This window comes from Acanthisitta chloris, unplaced genomic scaffold, assembly GCF_000695815.1.
Source record: "Acanthisitta chloris isolate BGI_N310 unplaced genomic scaffold, ASM69581v1 scaffold2620, whole genome shotgun sequence".
Lineage (NCBI taxonomy): Eukaryota > Metazoa > Chordata > Aves > Passeriformes > Acanthisittidae > Acanthisitta > Acanthisitta chloris.
Window position 1 is genome coordinate 34,726 of NW_008653235.1, and position 16,986 is coordinate 51,711.

The 16,986-nt window shown below is 51.4% G+C and overlaps 1 protein-coding gene across 1 annotated transcript in view; it reads left to right on the forward strand.

The window, feature by feature from the left end:
* FMNL2 (formin-like 2) overlaps nt 1–16,986 on the forward strand; it is a 49,364-nt gene that overhangs the window by 26,532 nt on the left and 5,846 nt on the right. The window contains exons 9-19 of the mRNA XM_009080062.1: nt 3,819–3,893; nt 7,579–7,689; nt 8,880–9,029; nt 10,180–10,281; nt 11,144–11,453; nt 11,737–11,940; nt 14,553–14,677; nt 15,217–15,419; nt 15,800–16,034; nt 16,635–16,703; nt 16,796–16,876. Of these exons, the coding sequence (XP_009078310.1) occupies nt 3,819–3,893; nt 7,579–7,689; nt 8,880–9,029; nt 10,180–10,281; nt 11,144–11,453; nt 11,737–11,940; nt 14,553–14,677; nt 15,217–15,419; nt 15,800–16,034; nt 16,635–16,703; nt 16,796–16,876 (1,665 nt within the window). The remainder of the gene's footprint in view (nt 1–3,818; nt 3,894–7,578; nt 7,690–8,879; nt 9,030–10,179; nt 10,282–11,143; nt 11,454–11,736; nt 11,941–14,552; nt 14,678–15,216; nt 15,420–15,799; nt 16,035–16,634; nt 16,704–16,795; nt 16,877–16,986) is intronic.

Consider the following 16,986-nt stretch of genomic DNA (forward strand, 5'->3'; position numbering starts at 1 on the left):
TGACTCCACCACTGCCCTGGGCATCCAATTGCAATGCTTAACTACTCTTTCTGGGACGAAATTATTCCTTATATCTGACCTGAACCTCCCCTTGAATTCTGAATTGGAAATGAAACTTTAAATGCAGCAAAATATTGAAGAGGGAAATTTCAGGGAGCAGAGAACTTGTGGACTCCTCATCCCTGGAGGTGTCCAAGGTCAGGTTGGATGGGCTTGGAGCAGCCTGGGCTGGTGGGAGGTGTCCCTGCCCAGGGCAGGGGTGGGATGGGATGAGCTTTAAGGTTGTTCTAAGCCAAACTATTCCATGGTTCTAAACAGCACAGAGATTTAGTTGAACAGAGTTAAAGCTCTGAGTGCACAAAGCTGTTTTCCACCTCTCTTATGGCCTTGCTTCAGTATCGCATCAAGAAAGCAGTTACAAAGCCATTTCATGTGGCTTTTTTTCCCTTCAGATATTAATTTCCTCAGCTTTAGGGTGGCTCTGAGAAGGCCAATTTTGACTCCACTTCACAGCACTCTGAAGTTAAATTTTAAGGAGCACAATCCTAGATCCTTGGGGAGCTTTTCTTTAATCTCCACTTAAACTAAGGAGAATTTTCTTTAATAACAGCTAGATATTGCTGGGAAAAGACTCTACCACTCTCTTTATTCCGTAAGCACAATAGTAGTTTTAAAGCAGATCCAACCTGGGATGTGCAGTGAGACAGAAAAGCAGCCAGAATTAATCCTGGCTCTCTGCAGGGAACACTTCCCAGCCTTGGCTCTCAGCCAGCAGAGCAGTTGTGTTGCTTAGTAGTCCAATATACCCCTGAGTAATTGGATTTTTAAGGTGAGTGAGTGTTTGTGTCTTCTCTGGGTGGGAAATGAGTTAGTGTTCGAAAACAAACCCAGAATTGAGGTGTTTTTCTGAAGATGAACCAGAACTTTGGAGAAACCTTTTGTGTTTTGCTCCAAGACAGGAAGAAATGCCAAAGAAATGAGTTGGAGTTCAGATAATCCAGACGAGTTTGGGGAAGTTCATTGCCTGGTGGCTCTTGCAGCAGCTGAATTTGTCTACATGGTGTGGAGAGGAGAGCTGGGCTAAGGTGGTGGAGAACAGGGATGGGAGAGGAGCCAGGTCTGACTTGCTTTAGCATCACTTTTGTTGACTTCATGGAGTCAGAGTACCGTAGAATGGGTTGGGTTGGAAGGGAACTTGGAGCTTATCTCATCCCACCCCTGCCCTGGGCAGGGACACCTCCCACCAGCCCAGGCTGCTCCAACCCCATCCAACCTGGCCTGGAACACTCCCAGGGATGGAGCAGCCACAGCTGCTCTGGACAACCTGGGCCAGTGCCTCAGCACCTCACAGGGAGGAATTCCTCCCCAATATCCCATCTAACCCTGTCCTCCTTCAGCTTAAGGCCATTCCCCTTGTCCTACCACTAGGACAGTCCTCCAGATGTGGAGGAGATAGATCTGCTCGTGGTGAGGGTTAGTTATGAGCTCCATTCTCCAGCAAAATGAAGTGGTGTCTGGGTAACTGTCTGAGGTGGGAAGAGGGTGGCTGTGCTTCCATCAGCCTGGAATTTCACCTTCTGCCTGACAGTGCAGTGCACATGGAAACATATTCAGTCTTTCCAAATCCCCTTGTGGTTGTGTTTCTAGGTGCCCAGACAGGTTATGGACTCCTCATCCCTGAATTGTTCCAGGCCAGGCTGGATGGGGCTTGGGGCAGCCTGGGCCGGTGGGAGGTGTCCCTGCCCATGGCATGGGTGGGATGTGATGGGATTTAAGGTCCTTCCAGCCCAAACCAGCATGGGATTCTGGAGCATCTTGCAGTGATCCAGCCATGAGAGCCTGAACCTTGTGAGAGTTGTCCTAGTAGATCTTTGCTCTGGGGTGGTGTAGATATGAACTGTGTGACCATTGCCAGGTGGACATGTCTATATTCACCACTCATAGCAGCTCCTTTTGCTTCCTTATAGGATTGTGCTGCAGCTCTGTAACAGATCCATGGTGGATTTAGCCCCCAGAACAAGGACCCTCCATGGGTGGTTCTCCATAAAGCCACATTGTTCTTCTAGAATGACGTGGGCTTAGTGCAGCCTCAGATAGGTTTTCTCACAGCCTGAGCAGAGCCAGAGAGGTTTTATGGGTGTGCTAACCCATTTCATCTTGCTCCTTCCACACACTAATGCTACTCGAGGAGAGCTCAGGCTCTCCTGGGCCCAGCCATGCTGTCAGATCACAGCCCTGGGAGATGGATCCAAACCTAAATGGCAACATATGGCTCTGTGTGGTGGGATTGGATTTCAGCATTCCCCTTGGAGTTTGGCCAATCTTCAGGCTAGAGGCTCCAGCTCCAGTTTCACTCTCTTTAATCTTCCAGGAGAAATGATATCATCCCATGCAAGTCACTTTGCTGCCTCTTCACACACACATGGGCCAGCCCTGACTCATCCAGTGGTAGTGGGAAATATCTGTGAGCAGCCACCAGAAGCCACAGGTTGTTGTTTTCCTCTGTGTCCCAGGGCTGCTCCTATCCAGGGCTCAGCACTGTTCTGCCAGGGCTGTAGCACTTAGGCTTACTCCTGATTTCATTAGTCAGCCCTAAGTGGGTTGTAGTTGTTTGTGTCAGCTCTTCTCATCCCTCTGGAATGGCTTACATTCGATTTCCCAGAAGTCTCTTCCTCTGGCTTGGTTGCTGAGGGATCTCACACTCCATTGCTGTGTTTGCTTCCACAGTCCTAGAGTTTGTTGAAATCAGCTATTTTTTTTCTGATATGGGTGCAAGAGAGGGCCCAGAATGGTTTGGAAGGGCCTTAAAGCTCATCCCATTCCCATGGGCAGGGACACCTCCCACCAGCCCAGGTTGCTCCAGTTTCCTGCAACAGGATAAAACTGGTGTGGGATATAATGTCCTGCACCTAAGGAGGCTGTGAGTGAGGGAAAAAAGATTTCCCAGAGATCATTCCCTCTGGCTTGATCCCAGAGGGGTCTTACCCTCCATTGCTGTGTTTGCTTCCACAGTCCAGGGGTTTGTTTACATCAGCTCTGGTTTTTCTGAGGTGGGTGCAAGAGAGAGCCCAGAATGGTTTGGGTTGGAAGGACCTTAAAGCTTATCTCATCTCATGGGCAGGGACACCTCCCACCAGCCCAGGCTGCTCCAGGCCCCATCCAATCTGGCCTGGAACACTCCCAGGGATGGGAATTGTCCTTTCCAACTTACTTTCTACCTTGTGAGTTTGCTGTGGATTGCTGCAGGTGGTTTCTGTGCTGAGGAGCACAGACCTGAGCCGGAGGAGCCACTGGGAAGTGAAATGATCCAAACAATATCCTGAGACTTGGTTTACCTTAGATCTTATTCCTCCCTCAAGTTGCTGTTGTTTCCTGCCAACCCCCTGTGCTAGGGCTCTGCAGTTCGGGTGCTTGCACTGAAGTGCTTCACTCCTGCTTTAGCCACTGATCATTGTCCCTTTCTCCTCCCTGGAATTTGCTTTTCTGCCTAATTACATGATGTGACAGTGAACAGTCAGTTGTGAGCTGTGAGAGGCTGAGCCTGGTACGACTCTGCCACTTGTGCCAGTGGGGAGTATATGATTGCATTTTTAAGGGGAGAAAGAGCTACAAAGAGTTGTATCATCCTTGTCTATCTGTGTGTAGTAACTGGACCTGACTCTGGGCTTGCAGTGCAGGTATTCATACAGCATTGCTCAGCTGCATTTGTCACCACAAAGGAGATGCTTAGCACGAGGAATCCTGCTTGGGGAGGCTTTGCACGAGCTGTTTTGGGGTGTTTCTCGTCCCCCCTGGCGCCAGCTGTGGTTGTTTTGTAGGTGTGTGGGGAGAAGCAGCGCTTTGAGAAGCTGATGGAGCACTTCAGAAATGAAGACAACAACATAGACTTCATGGTGAGTCTCAGTTATCAGCATCCCCTTTGTTTCTGGAGCCTCCTGTGCCTGCTCCTGCTGGCTCAGGGTTTCCCTCTGAGCCTCAGCCCAAACACCACACCAGGATTTTTCTACTCCACTTCATAATGTGCATTTCGTTTGTAGCTTCCAATTCAGTTTTCCTCAAGAAATGCCTTGTGCCAGGGTGAAGGTAAGAGGGAAATGCCCTTTTAGCCACTGGTGCTACTTCACAGCAGCTTCTGCAGCATCAACCTCCTCCTCTTGTCCCTGTGCCAGCACCCTCGGAGCCCCAGACAGAGACGTGTGGGAGAGACTCTCTCCGGCTGCTCTGCCCTTATCTGCTGGTAAATATAGCAGCAGCTTGCACCACTTTTGGTTCCTCAGTGTGCATCTGCATGATTATTCACCAAACCACTTCCCCTCGGAGCACAGGAGGGAGCAGGGAGAGGAGGAAGCTCTGGCTGGCACACGTGGGCAGCAGCACGTTGGCATCACGAGGTTGTGGCACTGAGGATTAGCTGTTTCTGTGTCTGAGGGCAAAAATACCACTACATCTGCTTGTTTTAAAGCCTGTACGGTGGCTGCTTGGGCCACAAGTGTCAGGAATTGAAGTGTTGTGTTTAATTAGGGTAAAACTCCCCTTGCCCTTCTGCTCCTGCCTTGGGTGTGATGTGGGACCCGCTCTGAGGGGAGAGCAGCGCGTGAGGGTTTCTCTGGCTGCTTTTCTGAGGCCTCTGTGTAGCATCTGGGACACTTCATCCTCTTCCAGCACTGAGCTTTGTGTTAAAGACCTTTTTCTGCCAAGAATGAGGTGTTAGGTGTTGCCTACAAGCTTGGAAGGCTTCGTGGCAGTGGCTTCAGCCTTGGGGGGGAACAGCAGGTGAAAAAGAAGGTGGTGTGAGGCAACAGGATGGCAGATTCCTTGGATTTAGAAAGGCAAAGGCAAACCTGCAGTGATCTCTGCAGTCACACTCATGTTAGCAGCTGCTCTCAGCAGCTCTGACATGTTGTAGTTGGGTTTGTTCCTTGTTCCTGCAGTGCTGTCCCTGGAAGGCCTCAGGATACGCTGAGTGTTCTCAGCTGTGCACCCAGATTGGGCTGGGATTGAACGGGAAGATTTCCCAGTCCTCAAAACCAGCTCACAGTGTTTTTTTCCCTGTGTTCAGAAGGAGAGGAATGATATTTGGGGGGTGGGAGAGGAGCAGAGTGTGGCCTGGGAGGAGCCTGCAGCCACCTGGGGATTTATACGCTGCCATTATAGAATCCTAGGACCATTTAGGTTGGAAAAGTCCTCTCAGACCATCGAGTCCAACCATTCCCAAGGCCACCACTAACCTTGTCCCAAGTGCCACATCCCCGTGGCTGTTAAATCCCTCCAGGGCTGGTGACTTCACCACTGCCCTGGCCAACCCATTCCAGTGCTTGGCCATCCTTTCCATGAAGAAATTGTCCCTAATATCCAACCTAATCCTCCCCTGGAGTGACTTGAGGCCATTTCCTCTCATCCCATCCTCTCTATTTTAGATAGTAACCGATGTATTATAGGGGTCTAAATCTGCATGTGAGTGTGTGTCCATAGAATCCTGGTGAGCTGGGAATATTCAGCATCCATGTGGGCAGCCTGGAAGAAAATTCCCTGCTCTTCTCAGGCCTCAGGTTGAAGATACTATTGAAATATGCTTGAAAAAAGGATTAATAAGAGGTTTTTTTCAGGACTTGCCCAAATACTAATGGAATCTGCATCTTTGGGATGCTTCTACCAGTCATGGACTTGACTGTAGGACAATCCTGAAGCTGGAAAAGAGATTTCTTAGCTGTGTATGTAAAGGATCTGGGAAAGGAAATGAGAATTTGGCCCCAACATTGCAAAAGTCAAAGCCAGTGTCACAGAAATGCTTTTGGAATGGGGGAGTTTGGCTCTGTGGGGAATGCACAGGACAGCAGAGATCAGCTGGAGGAGGCTGGGAGCAGGACTGGGAGGAACCAGAGTTCACCACAGGAGCTGGAAAGGGTCCTGGGAAGACTTGGAACCTCAAGTTAGGTTTCTAGCTGAACAGATCAGAACCTGAATTTAGGTTTCCAGGTGCATGGATTGGGTTGTTCATGTAGGAGATGAGTGCACACCAAGAGGTGGGCATGATACATCCCAGGAGCTCCTGGATGAGTCGTTAGACCATCTGGAACCAGAGTTCACCACAGGAGCTGGAAAGGGTCCTGGGAAGACTTGGAACCTCAAGTTAGGTTTCTAGCTGAACAGATCAGAACCTGAATTTAGGTTTCCAGGTGCATGGATTGGGTTGTTCATGTAGGAGATGAGTGCACACCAAGAGGTGGGCATGATACATCCCAGGAGCTCCTGGATGAGTCGTTAGACCATCTTCCATTCCATACAGTATACATCCCAGATGCTCCTGGATGAGTCGTTAGACCATCTTCCATCCTCTTCTCCTTGGGCTTATCCCTTTTACCAGTCCCACACCTTTGCATCATTGCAGTCATGTTGGAACCAGAGTGGTTAGAGCTGGTCAGGGTCTACCAGGGAAGATGTAGGTGAGAGGTTTGGACTGGCCTTGGAAGTGTCCCTGTGGTCCCAGTTCCTCTACAGCTGGGGCACTTTGGCTGGGAAGGCTTTGATGGCATCTCAGCAGCTTATGGGAGCTCCAGCTAGAAGGAGCAGCTTGGGGCACCCCAACCAGACCTGGAGTCACAGGCCACAACACAGCAAGTCCTGCCTGGGAGTCATCCTCTGGGCCTGGAGCAGGTCACAGGCAACTGGCCAAGTTCCAGTGGTGACTGGTGATCCAGAAAGTGCCTTCCTCTCTTCATTCCCAGAGCTGTGGTGTCTCCTGGAGGCTTTTCCTGGGGGTAAAATCAGTTGTTTCTATATTTACCTTCTCAGGTTCCTTCTAGACATCTCAGTAGGTGCCAGGAAGTATCTCACTGGGTGTTGGGAAGCTGATATTATCCCTGTTGCAGGATGGGGTTATATCCTTGAGAATCCCAGCAAGGAGGAGGCAAACTCTCTTGGAGCAGCTCAGAGGGTGACAGAGGATCAACTGTGAGCTGAAAGAGTTCTGGGGTACCTTGGAAGAGCTCTGGGGGTCCCTGAGCAGAGCAGGCTGTGGCTGTGCCTAAATTCAAGTGAAGGACAAGCCTTTTTGGGGTTTGCATCCCAATTCCTACCACTCCACGGGAGGTTTCCTCACGTCTCATAGCACTGGAGAGCCTTTGTCTTCCCTTGGCTGTGCTGGGATGTGTGTAGATGCCAACTCCTATGATCTGGTCCTTGTTCAAAGCAAACCACAGCTTGGGCAAGCAACAAAGCTCCTTTTGTGCAAGTCTTGTTGCCTTGGCTGAGGGTTCCAGTCCCAAAATTGATCTCACTTGTTTCAGAAACAGCATTGTTTTCTCTAGAGCTTGGGTGATGTCTGCTCTGAGCTGGCACGGGGAGTGTTCTGCTCACCTTCCAGGAAGGTGGACCCTGCAGACATGACTTAATCCTGGAATGCACGTCTCCATCACAGCAGACAGACCCTCTGCGAGCCCAAATCCAGCACTGGCTTGAACAGAAACCACTCCAGAACATCAGCTCATGGTTTCCTCTCCTAGCACCCACAAGGGAATGTGACCGTGGCCATGTCCCACCCTGTGCTCTCCCCTGCTGACCTGTGTGTTCTCCTTGCAGGTGGCCTGCATGCAGTTCATCAACATTGTGGTGCACTCTGTGGAGGACATGAACTTCAGGGTCCACCTGCAGTATGAATTTACAAAGCTGGGCCTGGATGAGTACTTGGATGTGAGTTTGACTTGGGTCATCATCTCCAGGCACTGAGGGTCTGCTCCCACCCACACCCTCAGCAGGTCCACACCTCATCCCTCAGCTGCACCACTGCCCAAACAACCCTTAAACCTCCTCAGACCTCCTCATCGAGAGCTTTTGGAGCAACAGAGAAGGGTAGTCCCATGGTCTGGGCTTGAACCACCATGCCCTGGCTGCTGGAGGGTGATGTGGCCAGGAGCCACTTCTGCAGAAGAGAAATGAGCTGCAGCTTTCCACAATTACAGCCTGGCACCTAAATTTGTAGCTTTGTCTGATGACAAAGGGAGGATGAACCACAGTTATCCTTGCCCTGCCACGTCCCTGAGTGCAGCTATGGACTGCAGGCCTCATGTTGGCCCCAGTTCAGGAGCTTCTAGGGCTCCAGGGGTGGAAAAACCCTCCCTTGGATGTTCTCTGCCAGGCAGATGTTCTCTGGTGTCCCTTGGGGAACGCTGCCCTTCAGAAGGAAGCAGCTTTTGTTTGCCCTTAGCTATGATTCATAGAATCCCAGACTGGTTTGGATTGGGAGGGACCTTAAAGCTCCTCTTGTCCCTATCCCATGGGCAGGGACACCTCCCACCAGCCCAGGCTGCTCCAACCCCATCCAACCTGGCCTGGAACACTCCCAGGGTTGGAGCAGCCACAGCTGCTCTGGGAAGTATTTTCCTCCCTGTCCCTGCCCTTGGGAGCAAACCCAGGGAAACAGAGCTCATGTTGGCAAGGGAGGGACTTGTCCCTGCTGATTTCTGCTCAGCTGTCACCAGGAGAGAGGAGGTTTGGGGTCTGCCAGGTGTATTTGCCCACAGCAGCACTGGGCACAGGTGTGTTTGGGGTGTGGGGGTAGCACAGGCTCTGCAGTCCATGGGGACCAGGCAGAGCTGGTCCATGAGAAGTGTGGAGGAAATCATGGCACCCTAGACTGGCTTGGGTTGAAAGAGACCTTAAAGATTATCTCCATCGACCCCCTGCCGTGGGCAGGAAAGCTGGTGACAGAAGAGAAGACACCACTTGGCTTAGATTAGAAAGCTCTGGATGTTTGGTCTTGAAAAGTGACTCACGTGACCCCAACTAACACTGAAAGCAAAGAGTTCTCCAGGTGTTGGAGGTGTCCTGAGCCCTCCCTGCTCTCCCCACCCTGTGCCACCTTTGTGTCCTTGTCCTTGCAGAAGCTGAAGCACACAGAGAGTGACAAGCTGCAGGTGCAGATTCAGGCCTACCTGGACAACGTGTTTGACGTGGGAGCTTTGCTGGAGGATGCTGAGACCAAGAATGCAGCGCTGGAAAGAGTTGAAGAACTGGAAGAAAACATTTCCCATGTTAGTAGCTCACATTGTCACCTTGGTCTGAGCCCATGTGGGGAGGTGGGAGCACAGCACAGCCACAGCCTTTGGGGTGATGTTCACTTGGAAACAGCCCTGGGATTGCTGTGGCTCTGGCTTGGGGGATAATCAGGTGGTGGTTGTGGCTTCAAGTGGAGTCACTTGGCACGTGGAGTTAACTTAGGAGCTGGGAAAGCTGGTTTAGATAAGAGACTGACAATTCCTCAGGAGCTAAAGAGAGCAGAGAACCATCCTGGCTGTGCTCTCCAACACATTGCAGGGCTCAGGAGGGAAGAACAGCACTGAAGATACTCAGAGTTTGCTCAGTTCAATGTCTGCTCACACTTTGCTGCCCCAAACCTTGGTGGCAGTTCCTGGCTGAGCAGTGTTTGCCCCTCTGAGGTGTCATGGAATCATAGAATTGTGGGATACTTTGTGTTGGAAGGACCTTAAAGCTCATCTCATTCCATGAGCAGGGGCGCCTCCCCCCAGCCCAGGGTGCGCCAACCCCATCCAACCTGACCTGGAACACTCCCAGGGATGGAGCAGCCACAGCTGCTCTGGGCACCCTGTGCCAGAGCCTCAGCACCTCACAGGGAGGAATCACAGAGGTTTTATCTAAAAAACACAATAAAATCACAAAGGTTTTATCTAAAAAACACAATAAAATGACATTAAAATGAAAATACATCAAAAGACAAAGGAAGCAAAAAGACAATAAACTGATTCATTCCTGATCAACTTAGCCTCATTAGAGAGGGATATTTGTGGCTTCCACCACTTGAGCTGTCTTGGTTCTGCCCCAGTGCTGCTGTGGTGGTCGTGGGGTTTGGAGGTCACATCAGACTTGCTGTGTATGAAAATCATTGGCTTTTAAGTGCTTTTTTGAGGAGTTGGGTTTCTTACCTGCACAGGTCATAGCTCTGGTTCAGCCAGGTATGTCCTGGTCATGGCTGAAGAGTGAACTTCATCAGAGGAACCTTCAGTGCCTCCATCTCCTGCAGGAACCTGTTCCCTTTCCAAAAACAGACCTCAGGGTTGTTGGATATCTCTAACTGACCATGTCCCACTGCTCCCACAGTTCCCCTGATGTTTGGGTTGATAAAACTTCTATTTTCCACTTTTTTAATCTGTTTCTCTTGGCTAGTTATCTGAAAAGCTCCAAGATACAGAGAACGAAGCCATGGCCAAGATTGTAGAACTGGAAAAGCAGCTCATGCAAAGGAACAAAGAACTGGATGTGATCAGGGTGAGTGGGATGGGGATGGGCTGGGCAATGGATCTGAGGCAGGTGACTTCTGTTCACTTCCAAGTTTGAACCTGGGACACATCTCAAAGAGAATTACTTGTGTGTGCACTCGAGATGGACATGAAACTCCTCGACTGTGCCTTAAATCAGTGAGGGAGACAGGGACATCCTGTCCCCCAGGGCTGTAGCACTTCCGTTTGGGGTTCTGCACATGTGGAGGTCCCAAAGGGTGGAGGGTCCTGGGTTTCCTTGGGAGGGGCTGCCCTGGGGACATACAGGCACAGTCTCCTCTCTAGGTCAGGAGCTCTGTTCCTCCTCCCCTTTATGAGCCAATGGCTGCTCATAGGCAGAGCAACCCACAAGGTGTCAGGCAGTTTGCTGAAGTCAGAAACACGGGAATCATGGAATGGTTTAGATTGGAAAAGCACTCCAAGACCATTGAGTCCAGCCATTTCTCCAGGAGCTGCAGAGAGCAGAAGGTTCCCCTGAGCCTCCTTTTCTCCAGGCTGAGCCCCATCAGCCTCTCCTGGTGCTCCAGCCCCTTCCCAGCTCTATTCTCTTCCCTAGACAGTGGCCCTCAGCATCCTTCATGTCACAAGGGGCCAAAATGTAGCCTAAGAAATGAGAGACATCACAGAGGAGTGATGAGGAGAAGATGCTGATGAACCCCCAGGTGTTGGTTGCCCATGGGTGAGGTTCTCCCAGGACTCTGCTCACAGCTTTGCTGGGACCCTGGGAGAACACACAGTGCAGACAGCATGGTTTGATCAGAGCTCAGTGTCAGTGGCCACCCAGGGTCAGCCTGTCCTGATCTTGGAGTTGGAATCCTAAGTGCGAATTCCCTGTTTCTGTGTCACTGCAGGAAATCTACAAAGATGCAAACAGCCAAGTTAACACCTTGAGGAAGATGGTGAAGGAGAAGGAAGAAGCCATTCAGCGCCAGTCCACACTGGAGAAGAAGATCCATGAGCTGGAGAAGCAGGGAACCATTAAGATCCAGAAGAAAGGGGATGGGGACATCTCCATCCTGCCTGTGGCTCTGACCTCAGGGATGGTGCCAGCAGGGGCAGAGCTTGGGACATGTGTCACATCAGTTGCTGGAGCTGCATCCTCAGTGCCATTGCCACCACCTCCACCACCGTTACCTGCCTTGGCAGCCACACCTGAGGCAGGTAAGGAGCTGTGTGTGCACTCTCTGGGTGGCTCCTATGGTTGTGTGATCCATTGCTGGGCCCTTCAGCTGATGGAAAAGTTGGTACCTCCTTCCATTAGGCACCTCCTTCCATCTCCTCCTTAACCCACTGAAGGACTGCTGAAGGGTCCGACCAGTGCTTGAGTAGGGTGGAGAGGAGATGTTGAGGAGGGGATAAAGTGATGTTGTGACTTCTTCTGCACCTCCTTGTGATGTTTCAGTCCATGCTGATGGGAATGCCTTGTTATCCTTGGGTCCCACAGTGCAGAACGGCCCTGTGTCGATGCCGATGCCTCCACCACCACCACCTCCTCCACCACCTCCTCCACCACCTCCACCTCCTCCTCTGCCAGGTCCAGCTCTGGAGACAACTCCTGCAGCTCCACTGCCTCCACCACCCCCACCCTCAGCACCTCCTCTGCCTGGGACAGCCTCTCCCACCGTGGTCTTCAACTCAGGGCTTGCAGGTAAAGCTCCTACATGTCTGCCAGGTGTGCTGGGGACAGAGGTGAGGGCAGAGCAAGGAGGGGACACATCAGTGCTTAGTCAGAGAAATCCCATTATCCCTGTCTGGTGTTAGACCGAGGAGTTTACAGAAGAAAAGAGCACCTGAGGTTGCCCAAAGAACCTGTGGCTGCTCCATCCCTGGAGGTATTCAAGGCCAGGTTGAAGAAGAGAAGCTCCAGGGAGACCTTAGAGCCCCTTCCAGTGCCTAAAGGAGCTCCAGGAGAGCTGCAGAGGGACTTGGGACAAGGGATGGAGGGACATTCCCACTGCCAGAGGGCAGGGACAGGTGGGAGATTGGGAAGGAATTCCTGGCTGTGAGGTGCTGAGGCTCTGGCACAGGTTGCCCAGAGCAGCTGTGGCTGCTCCATCCCTGGGAGTGTCCCAGGCCAGGTTGGATGGGGTTGGAGCAGCCTGGGCTGGTGGGAGGTGTCCCTGCCCATGGAACGGGATGAGCTTTAAGGTCCTTCCAACCCAAACCAGTCTGGGGTTCCATGATTTATCATCCTGATGGATTTGGTTTGGTCTGGCAGAGTTGGATCCTCCAGTGAAGCAAAACTCATGCCAAAAGTAGCTTTTAAACGTGGTGATTTTTGGCTTTCAGCAAGCAAAGTTTGGGCTTGAAAGAAACACAAAGCTCCAGGAGTTTGATTACTTGTAAGGAGAAATATCTGTGCAAAAAGAATGGGAAACTTTGGGAATTTTGGGGAAGGAAGCACAATTTATAGACCTTTAATCATGTTTTTAGGCAATTTGTGGCACGTGCTAAGTGTCTCAGGCAGTGAGTGAACATTGACTGCTGTCACTTTCCTCCCCAGAAATCTCGGGAGCTCTTAGAGTCCCAAACCAGAGACCGAGCAGCTCTAATTAGAGCTTTGTTACTTAAAAAGTGGCTGATTAAGTATTGCAGCCTTCAGATTTCTCTCTGAGGGCAAAACCCCATGCTGGAACTAGAAGGTCCCAGGGCATATTGTAGGACAGTAAAGCACAAGAGGCAGAGCTGAGGGCAGGGGGGGCTGGATGTGGCCATGGGGGTGCTTGGGAGGCTGCTGGGGACACTGGAAGTGCCACCAGGTACCTTATCCTGACATCCCTGGGGGCTGATGTGGGATGGGAGCAGTGAGGGACCAAACCCAGCTCCTGTCCCAGGAACCAGGTGGGCTGAGATCCTGTTCCTCACTGGGTTAGGAGAGGGAAAAGGAGTGGAATTGCCTTTTGTGGCTGCAACAGCTGCACAGGAATGAACATTCCTAGTGCAGGAACCCTCTGGAGCTGAGGGGAATCGTGGAAATAACAACTATTGCTTTTCTGACCATTACTAACATGTTTTTCTCTGTTCTTTCTGCCTCCTGCTCAGATGGGCCCATCAAGCTCTTCTGTAGGTTGCTTCCTGCTAAGTATTTCCTCTCCTTGCCTTTCCCTCTGTGCTGTGCCCCTGTGTGTGTGTTGGGACTCGGGGCAGAGCTGGGCAGAGCCAGCAGCTCTGGGGGTGCTCAGCCCCCGGGGTTGGGCACTCAGGGCTCTGGGATGAAGGAGGAAGGGAAAGATGAGGACAGTTTGATTAGCTCCATGAGCAAGTGGAGGAATTAGCTTCCTTCCCTGGCCTGGAATAACCCAGGAGCAGTTGCTAATGTATTCTAATGTATGCACGAGCGGAAAATGCTCTTTTTCCATGGCTCTTCAAAGCTGTTTCCTTTTTATTTTCGGGTTTATTTTAAGCAACCACATTAATTAAGCAGAGAGGAAAACTGCTCAGCGTAGATCAGCACAAGTTGGTCACGTGTTCCTGCCTTGCACTTGGAGCAGTTTGGTTCTCCAGACACACAGTGGAATGTTGTGTCTGATGTTCCCTGGTAGGCACTGATGGCTCTTTGCTTCCAGCACTGGAGAGGAAGGATCAGGGTTGTTGGGCCATGTTTGCAGCTTCCAAGGCACTTTGTATCCTAAGGAATTCAGAAGCAGAAGGTTAATTGATCCCTTTGGTGAACATGCTGATCTTGGAGCAAGGAACAACTTCAAGGGACAAAGGAATGAGAACTGAATTATAGAAACTATTCATGTACTTATGAGACTTTAGGAACAGGAATAGGAACAGGGATAGAGACAGGAATGGAATAGGAATAACAGTTGCACTTGGTGATCTTAAAGGTCTCTTCCAACCTTGATGGTTCTATGGTGCTATGAACAGGAATGGAACAGGAACAGGAATAGGCACAGGAATAGGAGGCTTTGGTTTCCCTGCACCAGGAGAGGGACTCTGTGAGGAGCTGCAGGGACAGCAAGGAGCAGTGGGGGAAATTGAAAGGAGATATTTAGGTTAGATCTTAGGCAGACGTTTTCCCTGTTCTGGTGGTGAGACCCTGGCCCAGGGTGCCCAGGGAGGCTGTGGCTGCCCCAACCCTGGCAGTGTTCACAGCCAGGTTGGATGAGCCTTGAGCAACCTGCTCTGCTGGGAGGTGTCCCTGCCCAGGGCAGGGGTTGGGGCTGGGTGAGCTCTAAGCTCCATCCCAATCCCATAACATTCTATGATTCTGCAGCAGTTGGGGATTTGTCATTGCCTCTCCTGTGTCTTTAGCTGTGAAGATCAAGAAGCCAATCAAGACCAAGTTCAGGATGCCTGTGTTCAACTGGGTCGCCCTCAAACCCAACCAGATCAACGGCACAGTCTTCAATGAGATCGATGACGAGAGGATCCTGGAGGTATCAGTTGGATGGGTCTTGGAGCAACCTGGGCTAGTGGAAGGTGTCCCTGGAGGAATGGAGCCCTGGGGGTGTTCAGCCTGGAGAGGAGAAGCTCCAGGGAGACCTCAGAGCCCCTTCCAGTGCCTCAAGGGGCTCCAGGAGAGCTGAGAGGGACTTGGGACAAGGGATGGAGGGACAGGACACAGGGAATGGTTCCCACTGCCAGAGGGCAGGGACAGATGGGAGACTGGGAAGGAATTCCTGGCTGTGAGGTGCTGAGGCACTGGAATGGATTTCCCAGAGTAGCTGTGACTTCCCCATCCCTGGAAGTGTCCAGAACCATGTTGAATCCACCTGGGCTGGTGGAAGTTGTCCCTGCCCATGGCAGGAGGTGGGATGAGATGACCTTTAAGGTCTTCCATCCCAAACCATTCCATGACTCCATGATACTCTGCTGCAGTCTCAGCCTGCACAAGGCTGTTCCAGCAGTTGTGCCACAGGTCTAGGCAGAGGGTTCAGTGTTCGCTGAGGCAGAAATCACTTTCTTTCCTTTTCAGGACCTAAATGTGGACGAATTTGAGGAAATCTTCAAAACAAAAGCCCAAGGCCCAGCCATTGATCTGACCTCAAGCAAGCAGAAGATCCCTCAGAAAGGCTCCAACAAGGTCACCTTGCTGGATGCCAACAGGGCCAAGAACCTGGCCATCACCCTGAGGAAGGCTGGGAAGACAGCAGATGAGATCTGCAAAGCCATCCATGTGTAAGTCACCACCGGCCAGCAAGGAAACCCTGTCTGGGGTTTGCTGGGAGTTCTTCCAAGTGGAGTTGGAATTGGCAAAAGCAAACTTGCTTTTGCACCTGGACTTGTTGTGGATTCCTAGAAATCAGATTGGCTTGAACTGAAAGAAATCTCTAGAAGGTTTGTGTTGCTGAGCCATTGCTGAGGCTTAGCATATTCACACTTCTTGTGTGAATGTGCTAATTTCTTGTGTGAATGCAGCTAATTTGTCCACCTAGTTTGGCAGGTTGGAGCTCTTGTTTCCACACCATTTTCTGCTCCATGAGCACCCAAAAGCCAGAGAATCTGGAGGAGGCAACTGGTTTGGTTTGCTCCATAACTGCTGTGTGTTATCCCCTTAGGTTTGACCTGAAGACGTTGCCAGTGGACTTTGTGGAGTGCCTGATGAGGTTCCTGCCCACGGAGAACGAGGTGAAGGTGCTGCGGCTGTACGAGCGGGAGAGGAAACCCATCGAGAACCTGTCGGACGAGGATCGCTTCATGATGCAGTTCAGCAAGATCGAGAGGCTCATGCAGAAGATGACCATCATGGCCTTCATTGGCAACTTTGCTGAGAGCATCCAGATGCTGACCCCTGTGAGTGAGAGCTGTGGAGTGCCCTGAGTTGGAAAGGATCCCACAAGGATATCTAGTCCAACTCCCACCCAGGACACCCCAACACTGCACCCTGAGCCTGAGAGCATTGGCCAAACACTCCCTGAGCTCTGTCAGCCTTGGGGCTGTGACACTGCCCTGGGAACTGTTCAGTGCCCAAACACCTCTGGGGGAAGAACCTTGTCCTGATATCCAACCTGACCCTGTTCAGTGCACAAACACCCTTGAAGAAACACTGAGAAACACACAACTCGTGTGCTAGTGCCTCAGCCAGGAATTCCTTCCCAATCTCCCATCTGTCCCTGCCCTCTGGCAGTGGGAACCATTCCCTGTGTCCTGTCCCTCCATCCCTTGTCCCAAGTCCCTCTCAGCTCTCCTGGAGCCCCTTGAGGCACTGGAAGGGGCTCTGAGGTCTCCCTGGAGCTTCTCCTCTCCAGGCTGAAGCTCTCCCAGCCTGGCTCCAGGGCAGAGGGACCTCCATGCCCAGCCCCATGGTGTGGATGAGAATGTGAGTGTTTAGGTGTAAACTTTACTCCTGGTTGGATGTGCATTAACTGAAGCTCTTCCTGTGCTTCCCTGCAGCAACTTCACGCCATAATCGCTGCCTCTGTCTCCATAAAGTCATCCCAGAAACTTAAGAAGATACTGGAGGTAGGTGTGACACTACCTCTCCTTCCAGAAGGTTCTAAAGCTCCATGCACTTGTCCTGAACATTCACACTCTGCTCTCTTCCATCCTGACAGATCATCTTGGCTCTTGGCAACTACATGAACAGCAGTAAGCGAGGAGCTGTGTATGGCTTCAAGCTGCAGAGTTTAGACCTGGTGAGAAGGGCAGAGATGTGCTGTGGGGACCAGCTGAGAGAGTTGTAGAGTCATTTAGGTTGGAAGATCCCTCTCAGACCCCTGAGTCCAACCGTTCCCAAGGCCACCAC